The sequence below is a fragment of the Schistocerca cancellata genome, chromosome 1 (assembly GCF_023864275.1).
Source record: "Schistocerca cancellata isolate TAMUIC-IGC-003103 chromosome 1, iqSchCanc2.1, whole genome shotgun sequence".
Classification (NCBI taxonomy): Eukaryota; Metazoa; Arthropoda; class Insecta; order Orthoptera; family Acrididae; genus Schistocerca; species Schistocerca cancellata.
The window spans coordinates 63998780-64014659 of NC_064626.1; the positions used below are offsets into that span (position 1 = coordinate 63998780).

The following is a 15880-nucleotide window of genomic DNA, read 5'->3' on the forward strand; positions in this document are numbered from 1 at the left end:
GAGGTTTCAAAATTTCCCATTGCATCCCAGCTATCACATCTCGCATTGGGGCTGACCTAGGTGCAAAGGTCGACCTTTCTCAAGCACTGAAACTGGTGTGCTGTCCATAATCTTGTCCCCAAGATTAAACATGCTGCATTGTCTTGGTGTATTTGCTTCCAGCATTAAGTTTAAAAAGACAGACATACTTTGCCATCTGGCAAACTTTAGCTTCTTGTTTAGTCCAGTCAGCTAGCACCCAGGTAGTGCTATATACCCAGTCCCAGGATACAGCAGAGGTTTGAAGAGGTCTTTACATGTAGTGATAATTTCATGGGCACTATGTGCAGTTCCCATCATGTACCCTCTTTCTCGCCAGGGCTGCACTAGCCCATTACTTAATTTTAACCCTTTGAATGTCAAGGTAACGATCTATCGTTACCGCCTACTGACGCTAATACTGTCAGGGTGGCGATTCGTCGGTACTCTGCTTCGTCTTGTTTAGCTTACATAATCGGCACTAGATGGTGTTAGCGCACTGATTACAGATGCTCTTTGAATCGAGCTAGGTGTAGATCGATAGCTATCGACAATTGAGCATCGTTTCGGTGAAATATTAGCGTTCATTTATTCTGCTTTTGTTGTTTGTTTATTGACGTCGTGTTTCGCAGTACATGTTTACATTCTGTTATTTCGTTCTACGTTCTTGTTTTTGCGCAGTACTGTTATTTATCATTGTTTCTGTGTGTTTTTCTTCACGATAAGAGTTTACAGTTTGTTTATTTTCTCCGTTTTTTGTGAAAAATGCGACCTACACCAGGCCACAGCAGAGGACTTACCGACAAAGAAATTTGTGAACTTTTAGAATGTACTAGTGATACAGAGTGTTTTAGCAAAAATAGCAACAGTTCAGAAAGTGACAGTGATGTACTTGACGATATTGTGAACGAAAGTGAAGATGAAATGGAAGATGTACAATACACTGAAGTACTTGCGCCTGAAACACTACAGCCATTTCTACATCCATTTCAAGAGCTGCCAGGACCAAAACATATGCCGCCAGTAGGATCTCCTGTTCTAGAATATTTCAATCTATTCTTTACTACAACATTGCTGCAGCTTATTGTAACTGAAACGAATCGCTCAGCTAAACAGTTTATAACTAAACATGCTACATTGTCCAAACCATACACAAGAAATGGAAGAATGTGACGAGTACCGAGGTAAGAGGTTTTATTGCTTGACTCAAAAAAGGCCCACAATGCTATTATACTGGAGCACAAAACCGTCACAGGCATTTCCATGGTTTGGTAAAATGTTTTCTGCCCACCGATTTAGGCATCTGATGAAATTCTTTCATCTTGTGGATAGTGAGAAACGTGAAGCACCAGGCCATCCTGATTATGACCCATGTATCAGGTACCAGCCATTGGTAGATCATGCTAATAATATATTTAGACATCATTACACACCTCATGAACAACTTAGTATTGATGAGAGTCTAGTTTGATACTTAACTTTAATCCATTAATGATGAACGTCGCTCTTGATGGTACATGATTCACAATTTTATCTGTTCAGAATACATTCTCGAAGAATATGGCGCCTTGCTAGGTTGTAGCAAATGACGTAGCTGAAGGCTATGCTAAACTGTCATCTCTGCAAATGAGAGCAAATGTAGACAGTGGACCATCGCTAGCAAAGTCGGCTGTACAACTGGGGCGAGTGCTAGGGAGTCTCTCTAGACTATACCTGCCATGTGGCGGCATTCGGTCTGCAATCACTGATAGTGGCAACACGCGGGTCCGACATATACTAACGGACCGCGGCCAATTTAAAGGCTACCACCTAGCAAGTGTGGTGTCTGGTGGTGACACCACTGAAACACCACCACCGATGGGGAATCAAATTCTGGTTGCTGTGTGACTCTATAACGCACTATTGCCTTGGATTTTATACATACAGAGGTGCCAAAAGCCTAGAAGATAGGTAAGGCTGAGATTGCAAGACATGGCTTAGGTTACTGTGTTGTCCAGAAGTTACTGCGTTTGGGCATTAATTTGAACAAGGGATATCATATCTTTGTGGACAACTTTTTCATGTCAGTACCACTTGTAAAAAGTCTCTACAAATTAGGTACATACATTGCTGGCACTGTAAGAAAAAACAGGAAATATTTGCCAGAGCAATTTAGAAAGAAATTTGGAATTGGGGAAAAGATGTATTGTATGTCAGGTCCAGTACTAGCATGTGCGTACTGAGAGAAAAAATCCCAGCATACCCCCGTTCTCTTAATGTCAAGTAAAGTTGGTGCTGGCGACATTGAAGTCCAAAATAAAAATAAAACAGTAAAAAAGCCAGAAATAATACACCAGTACAACCAGTATATGGGTGGAATACACACATCCAACATGATGCTGTATGCGTATTTGGATGAGAGGCGAACTCTTCGTTACTGGAAGAAGGTAGCTTTTAACATAATGTCAAGAACGGTGCTGAACTCTTACATATTATACAAAGAGCATAATAAAGGAAGGAAAGTTGTTTCCAGATATGTATATACTGTAATGATAATTGAAGCCTTGTCAGATGAATGGCTGCAAGACAAAAATGCAACTGATGATCCTCGTGGTGCTCCAGGTTTGAGAAAACTTCCAGAGAAGGAAGAGTCAAGATGCTGTGTGTGTACTAGTGAGGGAAGGAAAAGAAGGTCAAGAACTGTTTGTAATAGGTGTAATAAGGGGTTGCACGGTGAATGTTTTCCTAAACACAAATGCTAAGTCATATTGTAGACATGGAAATTCTGTAATTTTCTCTTCAAATAAATAATAATTATCTTTATAAATAATAACACAATTTTCATATCCCTCATGTCATTTTACTCAGAAATGTGTGTAGATTCTATGGACTGTAGTTAGCCTTCTTAAATTGAAGCTCAGTGTTGGATACATGGAATCAAATTTATAATATTCTTTTTAAAGATATTTTATTTGGGCTGTCACAATCAAATTCATTTGAAACATTATCATAATCTGTGTAAGCCACAATATTCTACATGCTTTTATGGATAAGTGGCAATTTTTTTCATATTTTTAAAGTGAATACTGTGTGATATATGGCAATTTAAATAGAATGTAGCATAACGGTATAAATACGCATGACATTTTTAGCACACACCACTCCAAATCCGCTGACTGCAAAAGGGTTAATAGCAGACATAGAGCCAGTATGCTGTTAATTTAGCAAACATAGGGGTAATTTGTCTGTAATAAAAATGACATTGTTAACTGTAATTTACCAAATTTACATAATTTGTTCAGCTCTCATATGCCACTGGCCATCTCCTCTCCATAGAGGCACCAGATATGACTTTTCAGGGTTTCCCGCTGTGTCTATTGCAAATACACTTCTTCATGTTTGCCAATGGATAACACTGGGCAGATTCCACAATATTTCATCAACACAACTGTCAGACATCTTCAGGTGATGGTAGCTCCGTTGTCATGACTGCAAGATGTGCCTGGTGATGGCAGTGGATGGAAGTGGCACTCATAGTGTCCTGTACAGGGAACTGAAGAGAGATCTGTGTGTGTGTGTGTGTGTGTGTGTGTGTGTGTGTGTGTGTGTGTGGGCGTACGCGCGTGCGTGTGTGTATGCGTGTGCGAGCTGTGGCAATAACTGTGCTGTCAGGTACTGATTACTTACACATATTCTAAGTATCTATCATTTAATAAATGGAACAAAAAGTTAAAATGTCAACTGAGGTAAGTAAGCTCAATAATTTCACAGACTTTTTGCAGATGATGTCATTATCTATAATGAAGTACTACATGAAAGAACCGCCCACAAACCATGGACCTTGCCACTGGTGGGGAAGCTTGAATCCCTCAGCGATACAGATAGCCGTACCGTAGATGCAACCACAATGGAGGGGTATCTACTGAGAGGCCACACAAATGTGTGGTTCCTGAAGAAGGGCAGGTAGATTGGAAAATTATAAAATGGAAATGGATAGGTTAAAGTTAGATATAGTGGGAATTAGTGAAGTTCGGTGGCAGGAGGAACAAGACTTCTGGTCAGGTTAATACTGGATTATAAATACAAAATCAAATAGGGGTAATGCAGGAGTAGGTTTCATAATGAATAAAAAAAATAGGAGCACGGGTAAGGTACTACGAACAGCATAGGGAACGCATTACTGTAGCCAAGATAAGACGTGAAACCCACATCTACTACAGTAGTGAAAATATATATGCCAACTACCTCTGCAGATGACAAAGAGCCTGAAGAAATGTATGATGAGATAAAAGAAATTATTCAGATAGTGAAGGGAGATGAAAATTTAATAGTCATGGGGACTGGAATTCGATAGTAGGAAAAGGAAGAGGAAGAGAAGGAAAAGTAGCAAGTGAATATGGAATGGGGTAAAGAATGAAAGACGAAGCCTCCTGGTAGAATTTTGCACAAAGGATAACTCAATCATTGCTAACACTTGGTTCAAGAATCATGAAAGAAAGTTGTATACATGGAAGAAGCCTGCAGACACTGGAAGGTTTCACATAGATTACATAATGGTAAGACAGAGATTTAGGTACGAGGTTTTAAATTGTAAGACACTTCCAGGGGCAGTTGTGGACTCTGGCCACAATCTATTGGTTATGAATTGTAGATTAAAACTGAAAAAATGGTCCAAATGGCTCTGAGCACTATGGGACTTAACATCTAAGGTCATCAGTCCCCTAGAACTTAGAACTACTTAAACCTAACTAACCTAAGGACATCACACACATCCATGCCCGAGGCAGGACTCGAACCTGCAACCGTAGCGGTCACGCGGTTCCAGACTGAAGCGCCTAGAACCGCACGGCCACAACATTAAAACTGAAGATACTGCAAAATCGACCAGGTGGGAATTTAAGGAGATGGGACCTGCATAAACTGACAGAACCAGATGTTGTAGAGAGTTTCATAAAGAGCATTAGGGAACAAATGACAAGAACGGGGGAAAGAAATACAGAAAAGAAGAATGGCTAGCTTTGAGATGTGATATAGTGAAGGCAGCATAGGATCAAGTAGGTAAAATGACGAGGGCTTGTAGAAATCCTTGAGTAACAGAAGAGATATTGAATTTAATTGACGAAAGGAGAAAATATAAAAATGCAGTAAATGAAGCAGGCAAAAAGGAATACAAACATCTCAAAAATGAGATCGACAGGAAGTGCAAAATGGCTAAGCAGGGTTGGATAGAGGACAAATCCCTCAGCAGGCATATATCGCTAGGGGTAAGACAGATATTACCCACAGGAAAATTAAAGAGACCTCTGAAGGTAAGAGAACCACTTATATGAATATCAAGAGCTCAAATGGAGCAAAAAAGGGAAAGCAGAAAGGTGGAAGGAGTATTTGGAGGGTCTATACAAGGACGATGTACTTGAGGGCAATATTATGGAAATGGATGAGGATGTAGATGAAGATGGAATGGGAGATATGATACTGTGCGAAGAGTTTGACAGAGCACTGAAAGACCTAAGTCGAAACAAGACCCCGGGAGTAGACAACATTCCATTAGAACTACTGATAGCCTTGGGAGAGCCAGCCCTGACAAAACTCTACCATCTGGTCAGCAAGATGTATGAGACAGGCGAAATACCCTCAGACTTCAAGAAGAATATAAGAATTCCAATCCCAAAGAAAGCAGGTGTTGACAGATGTGAAAATTACCGAACTATCAGTTTAATAAGCCATTGCTGCAAAATAGAAACTCAAATTCTTTACAGATGAATGGAAAAACTGGTAGAAGCCGACCTCGGGGAGGATCAGTTTGGATTCCGTAGAAATGTTGCAACACGAGGCAATACTGACCCTATGACTTATCTTAGAAGATAGATTAAGGAAAAACAAACCAACTTTCTAGCATTTGTAGTCTTGGACAAAGATTTTGACAATGTTGTCTGGAATAATCTCTTTCAAATTCTGAAGGTGGCAGGGGTCAAATACAGGGAGCAAAAAGCTATTTACAATTTGTACAGAAACCAGATGGCAGTTATAAGAGTCGAGGGGCATGAAAGGGAAGCAGTGGTTGGGAAGGGAGTAAGACAGGGCTGCAACCTATCCCCGATGTTATTCAATCTGTACTGGGCTATTACAAATGATTGAAGCAATTTCATAAATTCACTGTAGCTCCATTCATTGACATATGGTCACAACACACTACAGATACGTAGAAAAACTCATAACGTTTTGTTCGGCTGAAGCCCCACTTCTGGTTTCTGCCGCCAGAGCACTCGAGAGTGCAGTGAGACAAAATGGCGACAGGAGCCGAGAAAGTGTATGTCGTGCTTGAAATGCACTCACAGTCAGTCAGTCATAACAGTGCAACGACACTTCAAGACGAAGTTCAACAAAGATCCACCAACTGCCAACTCCATTTGGCGATGGTATGCGCAGTTTAAAGCTTCTGGATGCCTCTGTAAGGGGAAATCAATGGGTCGGCCTGCAGTGAGCGAAGAAACGGTTGAACGCGTGCAGGCAAGTTTCACGCGTAGCCCGCGGAAGTCGACAAATAAAGCAAGCAGGGAGCTAAACGTACCACAGCCGACGGTTTGGAAAATCTTACGGAAAAGGCTTAAGCAGAAGCCTTACCGTTTACAATTGCTACAAGCCCTGACACCCAATGACAAAGTCAAACGCTTTGAATTTTCGGCGTGGTTGCAACAGCTCATGGAAGAAGATGCGTTCAGTGCGAAACTTGTTTTCAGTGATGAAGCAACATTTTTTCTTAATGGTGAAGTGAACAGACACAATGTGCGAATCTGGGCGGTAGAGAATCCTCACGCATTCGTGCAGCAAATTCGCAATTCATCTCGCGGTTTAAAGTTTACGGCCCCTTTTTCTTCTGCGAAAAAAACGTTATAGGACACGTGTATCTGGACATGCTGGAAAATTGGCTCATGCCACAACTGGAGACCGACAGCGCCGACTTCATCTTTCAACACGATAGTGCTCCACCGCACTTCCATCATGATGTTCAGCATTTCTTAAACAGGAGATTGGAAAACCGATGGATCGGTCGTGGTGGAGATCATGATCAGCAATTCATCTTATGGCCTCCACGCTCTCCTAACTTAACCCCATGCGATTTCTTTCTGTGGGGTGATGTGAAAGATTCAGTGTTTAAACCTCCTCTACCAAGAAACGTGCCAGAACTGCGAGCTCGCATCAACGATGCTTTCGAACTCATTGATGGGAACATGCTGCGCTGATTGTGGGAGGAACTTGATTATCAGCTTGATGTCTGCCGAATCACTAAAGGGGCACATATCGAACATTTGTGAATGCCTAAAAAAACGTTTTGAATTTTTGTATGTGTGTGCGAAGCATTGTGAAAATATCTCAAATAATAAAGTTATTGTAGAGCTGTGAAATCGCTTCAATCATTTGTAATAACCCTGTATATTGAGCAAGGAGTAAGGGAAACAAAAGAAAAATTTGCAGTAGGAATTAAAATTCATGGAGAAGAAATAAAAACTTTGAGGTTCACCGATGACATTGTAATTCTGTCAGAGACAGCAAAGGACCAGGAGGGGCAGCTGAACGGAATGGACACTGTCTTGAAAGGAAGGTATAAGATGAACATCCACAAAAACAAAACAAGGATAGCAAAATGTAGTCAAATTAAATTACGTGATACTGAGGGAATTAGATTAGGAAATGAGACACTTAAAGTAGTAGATAAGTTTTGCTATATGGGGAAAAAAATAACTGATGATGGTCGACGTAGATGGCAATGGCAATGGCAAGGAAAGAGTTTCTGAAGAAGAGAAATTTGTTAACAGTGAGTATAGATTTAAATGTCAGGAAGTCTTTGTATGAGTGTTGCGATGTATGGAAGAGAAACATGTATGATAAATAGTTTAGACAAGAAGAGAACTGAAGCATTCAAAATGTGGTGCTACAGAAGATTGCTGAAGATTAGATGGAAAGATCACATAACTAATGAGGAGGTACTGAACAGACTTGGGGACGAGAGGAATTTGTGACACAACTTGACTAGAAGAAGGGATCTGTTGGTAGGACATGTTCTGAGGCATCAAGGGATCACCAATTTAGTATTGGGGGATGGCATAGAGAATAAAAATCATAGAGGGAGACCAAGAGATGAAGACACTAAACAGATTCAGAAGGATGTAGATTGCAGTAGGTACTTAGAGATGAAGAAGCTTGCAAAGGATAGAGTTGCATGGAGAGCTGCATCAAACCAGTCTCTGGACTGACGATAACAACAGTGACAACAACAACAACAACAACAACAACAACATATGAAAGAAGTGAAAACTTTCCAGTCTGACTTTGATAATATTTCAAAGTTATGCAAAGACTGCCAACTTGCTTCAAATGTTCAGAAATGTAAAATTGTGCAGTTTGCAAAACAATAAGTAGTTCACATGACTATAATATGAACGAATCCTAATTGGATAAGTCAACTCATACAAATACCTGAGTGAATCCTAAGTAAATCCAGTGGCAGACATTAGTTTATTTCTAAGATACTGGTAAAATGCAATCAGTCTACAAAGGAGACTGCTTACAAAATAGTCACATGAGCCATATTACAATTATGCTTATCCATTACAGATATTTTAGAACTGTGACTGTATATTGATTGTAAATAAGTTATACAAAACTGCTGGGTACTGGCTTGTGACATTGCGACAGTATAGGCCAGCACCCAGCATTATGCTAACAATAATGATGTAACTTCCTGAAACCATCTGAAGATGAACCTGAAAAGATTCGAAAACCGGTTCATGGAATAAAACATAATTATTCAAAAAGTGACTGGTTGCAGTTTTGTATAACTTATTTGCAACCATATTAGAATATTGCTCACCTACATGGGACTCATACTGAGCAGGATGAACAAGGGATATAATCATAGAAGTATGCAAAGGACGGACTGTTAAGAGAACCAGGACATGGGTTTTATATCACCTCTGGCCAACTTCTCTGAGGTGAGTGCACCACGATTAATAGCATTAGCCAGATATTTGGGACTTTATAAAAACTTCAGTTTACTATTATTCTACTGAAATACAAACCTCAAACTGAAGAGATGAAACATAATCTTCGCCATCTTGAGTATAAACTTTGATGTTTTCAGCATCTATTAAGCAAACAGCAGGTGTAGGTACCCCTGTAAAGTGCCCACAGTATAATTTTTCTACAACACACTAACTGTAGTGAGATATTAACAACAACATTGAAGTTTCTTGTGTACATATAACTACTTTAGGAAGCTTTGGTTGTACATACCTTCTGGTTCTTCTGTTGGGGCCCTTCCAGCTGTCCAGCTGAGGATAGGTTTATCAGAAGAAGAAACATGGAATGTACACCAGATGGCAGCTTGCAATGGTGTTTCACTTGTGTAACTACTTTTTATCACTTTACTGCTATTTGGATTTCTATGGCTTGACATCGACCCCTGGCTCCACACAGCTATTTTACCATTCATATACAGCTCCTCTTCACACTGCTGATCATCATCTAAGCTTGCCCTTATGCGCCAGTTCTCACGATTCTGCCAACAAGAATTGTTTCCATCACTGCAAGCTGTTTACAGTAAATACAGTATTACCATATACTTGGTAGTAAACGAGTAATTGTTTATGCAACTGGATGTGGGTGAGAGGAAAGGACAAAAAAAAAAAAAAAAAAAAAAAAAAAAAAAAAAAAAAAAAAAAAAAAAAAGATGGGGTCGGGGAGTTTTTTTTATGAATAATGCAATAAAGATAGCAAGTATTCATCTTTTGGAATTGCAGTTCTTGTATATGCCATGTTTGCGGTAAAATGTACGGGATATAGGGTCAGCCCGTTATTCAAAACATTATTTTTTCATGTGACCCAAATATGTTTCAGAACCTCTGTGTCATCATCAGTGGGTTTTCTTTATTCAAGACTGTAAAATGTGAACATATTTTAGGGTGATAACTAATATAAGACAATTATGCCTACAGACAGTTTCTGTTTCTTCTGTTATTGCCTTGATTTTACATTATGTGGTGCTGCATCAAAATTTGTGCCTTTTCCTTTACCGATAGGTTGTCATCTGTAACCAAACGATGCTAATGCAAGTTCTATTGGCGAGTTAACATATCCTTTTATGTTTAAACATGATTTCATTGTGGTACCAATATTATGAAAAGGATGGTTGCTACTCACCATATAGTGGAGATGCTGAGTTGCAGATAGGCACCTGCGACTTAGTATCTCCGCTGCTGGTGAGTAGCAACTATCCTTTTCATAATATTGTTACACTCCATCCTGAATCGTCCATTGTTTGATTTTGTTATGTTCTGTTGAGGAGTCCTTGTGAAAATTTCCCAACTCCTCTCTAAAGGCAGTTTTCAGTTCTTGCATGGTTTGGGGAGGCAATGTTCCCTAAGAAACACATCTGCCAAAGGCATCCAAGGAATCCTATATAGGGTGTACGTCCAAGGAGTAAACATGCCATCCAATGCAGTCAATATCTTCACTTTCCAGTGTGTCTAACACTCCAGTGGTCCTGTGTATGTATGTGTATGCGGAGGGGGAACACTGCTGTCCACAAAGAGAAAGACGGGACCTACTGAACCTCTAAACAGATGGGACATAATTCAGAATTATCAGCCTGCAATAGCACTGGGCTGCAACAGTACCTCACGCAAAGATATGCAGCAATGTTCAGCCATTGTGCACAATCTCTGTCCACACCATAATATCTAGATCATACTGATGATGTTCATGAACTTTCTGTGGAGTGTAATGCGTTCCCCTCTATCCACACTAATTGGTGCCCTGAACCACTTGCCACTCTGAAGAAGGATTGATTGGAGAACATCACTCTAGGCCACTGTTGATGACTGTAACATCTACATCTACGTGATTACTCTGCTATTCACAATACAGTGCCTGGCAGAGGGTTCAATGAACCACCTTTAAGCTATCTCTATACCGTTCCACTCTCAAACGGAGCGCGGGAAAAACAAGCACTTAAATTTTTCTGTGCGAGCCCTGATTTCTCTTATTTTATTGTGATGATCATTTCTCCCTATGTAGGTGGGTGCCAACAGAATGTTTTCATAATCAGAGGAGTAAACTGGTGATTGACGTTCCATGAGAAGATCCTGTTGCAACAAAAAACGCCTTTGTTTTAATGATTGCCACTCCAATTCACGTATCATGTCTGTGGCACTACCTCCCCTAATTCACGATAATACAAAACGAGCTGCCCTTCTTTGTACTTTTTCAATGTCATCTGTCAGTTGAATTAACAGCCTTCAGATTTGTATGACTTATCGCGTAATTGAAATTCAGCGGATTTCTTTTAGTACACATGTGAATAACTTCACACTTTTCTTTACTCAGGATCAATTGCCACTTTTCGCACCATACAGATATCTTATCTAAATCATTTTGGAATTCGTTTTGGTCATCTGATGACTTTACAAAATTGTAAATGACAGCATCATCTGGAAACAATCTAAGACGGCTACTGAGATTGTCTCCTATGTTGTTAATACAGATCAGGAACAATAGATGGCCTATAACCCTTCCTTGGGGAATACCGGTGTTTTACTCGACGACTTTCCCTCTATTACTATGAACTGTGACCTTTCTAACAAGAAATCATGAATCCAGTCACAGAACTGAGGCAATATTCCATAGGCACGCAGCTTGGTTAGAAGACACGTGTGAGAAATGCTGTCGAAAGCCTTCTGGAAATCTAAAAATACGGAATCAATTTGACACCCCCTATCGATAGCACTCATTACTTCATGAGTATAAAGAGCTAGTTGTGTTTTGCAAGAACGATATTTTTTGAATCCGTGCCGACTACGTGTCAATAAATTGTTTTCTTCGAGGTACTTCATAATGTTCGAATACAGAACATGTTCCAAAACCCTACTGTAAATCGACATTAGTGATATGGGCCCGTAATTCAACAGATTACTTCCATTTCCTTTTTTTGGTGTTGGGGTGACTTGAGCAATTTTCAGTCTTTAGGTATGGATCTTTCTGTGAGGGAACGGTTGTATATAAATGCTAAATATGGAGCAATTGTATCAGCATACTCTGAGAGGTACCTGACTGGTATACAATCTGGACGGAAGCCTCGCTTTTATCAAGTGATTTAAGCTGCTTTACGACACCGAGCCCCCCCATGAACCATGGACCTTGCCGCTGGTGGGGAGGCTTGCGTGCCTCAGCGATACAGATGGCCGTACCGTAGGTGCAACCACAACGGAGGGGTATCTGTTGAGAGGCCAGACAAACATGTGGTTCCTGAAGAGGGGCAGCAGCCTTTTCAGTAGTTGCAGGGGCAACAGTCTGGATGATTGACTGATCTGGCCTTGTAACATTAACCAAAACGGCCTTGCTGTGCTGGTACTGCGAACGGCTGAAAGCAAGGGGAAACTACAGCCGTAATTTTTCCCGAGGACATGCAGCTCTACTGTATGATTAAATGATGATGGCGTCCTCTTGGGTAAAATATTCCGAAGGTAAAATAGTCCCCCATTCGGATCTCCGGGCGGGGACTACTCAGGAGGACGTCGTTATCAGGAGAAAGAAAACTGGCGTTGTACGGATCGGAGCGTGGAATGTCAGATCCCTTAATCGGGCAGGTAGGTTAGAAAATTTAAAAAGGGAAATGGATAGGTTAAAGTTAGATATAGTGGGAATTAGTGAAGTTCGGTGGCAGGAGGAACAAGACTTTTGGTCAGGTGATTACAGGGTTATAAGTACAAAATCAAATAGGGGCAATGCAGGAGTAGGTTTAATAATGAATAAAAAAATAGGAGTGCGTGTTAGCTACTACAAACAGCATAGTGAACGCATTATTGTGGCCAAGATAGACACAAAGCCCATGCCTACTACAGTAGTACAAGTTTATATGCCAACTACCTCTGCAGATGATGAAGAAATAGATGAAATGTATGACGAGATAAAAGAAATTATTCAGGTAGTGAAAGGAGACGAAAATTTAATAGTCATGGGTGACTGGAATTCGTCAGTAGGAAAAGGGAGAGAAGGAAACATAGTAGGTGAATATGGATTGGGGGGAAGGAATGAAAGAGGAAGCCGCCTTGTAGAATTTTGCACAGAGCATAACTTAATCATAGCCAACACTTGGTTCAAGAATCATAAAAGAAGGTTGTATACCTGGAAGAATCCTGGAGATACTAAAAGGTATCAGATAGATTATATAATGGTAAGACAGAGATTCAGGAACCAGGTTTTAAATTGTAAGACATTTCCTGGGGCAGATGTGGATTCTGACCACAATCTATTGGTTATGAACTGCAGATTGAAACTGAAGAAACTGCAAAAAGGTGGGAATTTAAGGAGATGGGACCTGGATAAACTGAAAGAACCAGAAGTTGTAGAGAGTTTCAGGGAGAGCATAAGGGAACAATTGACAGGAATGGGGGAAAGAAATACAGTAGAAGAAGAATGGGTAGCTTTGAGGGATGAAGTAGTGAAGGCAGCAGAGGATCAAGTAGGTAAAAAGAAGAGGGCTAATAGAAATCCTTGGGTAACAGAAGAAATAGTGAATTTAATTGATGAAAGGAGAAAATATAAAAATGCAGTAAATGAAGCAGGCAAAAAGGAATACAAACGTCTCAAAAATGATATCGACAGGAAGTGCAAAATGGCTAAGCAGGGATGGCTAGAGGACAAATGTAAGGATGTAGAGGCTTGTCTCACTAGGGGTAAGATAGATACTGCCTACAGGAAAATTAAAGAGACCTTTGGAGAGAAGAGAACCACTTGTATGAATATCAAGAGCTCAGATGGCAACCCAGTTCTAAGCAAAGAAGGGAAGGCAGAAAGGTGGAAGGAGTATATAGAGGGTTTATATAAGGGCGATGTACTTGAGGACAATATTATGGAAATGGAAGAGGATGTAGATGAAGACGAAATGGGAGATAAGATACTGCGTGAAGAGTTTGACAGAGCACTGAAAGACCTGAGTCGAAACAAGGCCCCGGGAGTAGACAACATTCCATTTGAACTACTGATGACCTCGTGAGAGCCAGTCATGACAAAACTCTACCATCTGGTGAGCACGATGTATGAGACAGGCGAAATACCCTCAGACTTCAAGAAGAATATAATAATTCCAATCCCAAAGAAAGCAGGTGTTGACAGATGTGAAAATTACCGAACTATCAGTTTAATAAGTCACAGCTGCAAAATACTAACGCGAATTCTTTACAGACGAATGGAAAAACTGGTTGAAGCCGACCTCGGGGAAGATCAGTTTGGATTCTGTAGAAATGTTGGAACACGTGAGGCAATACTGACCTTACGACTTATTTTAGAAGAAAGATTAAGAAAAGGCAAACCTACGTTTCTAGCATTTGTAGACTTAGAGAAAGCTTTTGACAATGTTAACTGGAATACTCTCTTTCAAATTCTGAAGGTGGCAGGGGTAAAATACAGGGAGCGAAAGGCTATTTACAGTTTGTACAGAAACCAGATGGCAGTTATAAGAGTCGAGGGGCATGAAAGGGAAGCAGTGGTTGGGAAAGGAGTAAGACAGGGTTGTAGCCTCTCCCCGATGTTATTCAATCTGTATATTGAGCAAGCAGTAAAGGAAACAAAAGAAAAATTTGGAGTAGGTATTAAAATTCATGGAGAAGAAGTAAAAACTTTGAGGTTCGCCGATGACATTGTAATTCTGTCAGAGACAGCAAAGGACTTGGAAGAGCAGTTGAACGGAATGGACAGTGTCTTGAAAGGAGGATATAAGATGAACATCAACAAAAGCAAAACGAGGATAATGGAATGTAGTGGAATTAAGTCGGGTGATGCAGAGGGAATTAGATTAGGAAATGAGACACTTAAAGTAGTAAAGGAGTTTTGCTATTTAGGGAGTAAAATAACCGATGATGGTCGAAGTAGAGAGGATATAAAATGTAGACTGGCAATGGCAAGGAAAGCGTTTCTCAAGAAGAGGAATTTGCTAACATCGAGTATAGATTTAAGTGTCAGGAAGTCGTTTCTGAAAGTATTTGTATGGAGTGTAGCCATGTATGGAAGTGAAACATGGACAATAAATAGTTTGGACAAGAAGAGAATAGAAGCTTTCGAAATGTGGTGCTACAGAAGAATGCTGAAGATAAGGTGGGTAGATCACATAACTAATGAGGAAGTATTGAATAGGATTGGGGAGAAGAGAAGTTTGTGGCACAACTTGACTAGAAGAAGGGATCGGTTGGTAGGACATGTTTTGAGGCATCAAGGGATCACAAATTTAGCATTGGAGGGCAGTGTGGAGGGTAAAAATCGTAGAGGGAGACCAAGAGATGAATATACTAAGCAGATTCAGAAGGATGTAGGTTGCAGTAGATACTGGGAGATGAAGAAGCTTGCACAGGATAGAGTAGCATGGAGAGCTGCATCAAACCAGTCTCAGGACTGAAGACCACAACAACAACAACACGACACCGAGGGTATCTATTTCTATGTTTCTCATCTTGGCAGTTGTTCTTGATTGGAATTCAGGAATACTTACTTCGTCTTCTTTGGTGAAGGAGTTTTGGAAAATTGTGTTTAATAACTATGCTTTAGTGGCACTGTCATCAGTGACTTCACCATTGTTATCGCGCAGTGAAGGTATTGACTGTGTCTTGCCATTGGCGTGCTTTATGTATGACCAGAATCTCTCTGGGTTTTCTGCCAGATTTTGAGACAGAGTTTCATTGTGTAAATTACTGAAAGCATCTTGCATTGAAGTACACACTATATTTTGAACTTCTGCAAAACTTTGCCAGTCTTGGGGATTTTGCATTCCTTTAAACATGCTTCTTGCTCCAGCAAACTCTTTCTTGAGGATGGTATAGTTGAAGTGGGATGC

At 40.3% G+C, this 15880-nt stretch overlaps 1 protein-coding gene across 2 annotated transcripts in view; it reads right to left on the reverse strand.

The window, feature by feature from the left end:
- The window catches only part of LOC126164949 (anaphase-promoting complex subunit 1), a 361025-nt gene that overhangs the window by 325202 nt on the left and 19943 nt on the right, over positions 1–15880 (reverse strand). For both annotated transcript variants that reach the window (XM_049920281.1, XM_049920280.1), the window contains exons 3-4: positions 9292–9556; positions 9078–9172 (exon numbers count right to left, since the gene is read on the reverse strand). In XM_049920281.1, the coding sequence (XP_049776238.1) occupies positions 9078–9172; positions 9292–9556 (360 nt within the window). The remainder of the gene's footprint in view (positions 1–9077; positions 9173–9291; positions 9557–15880) is intronic.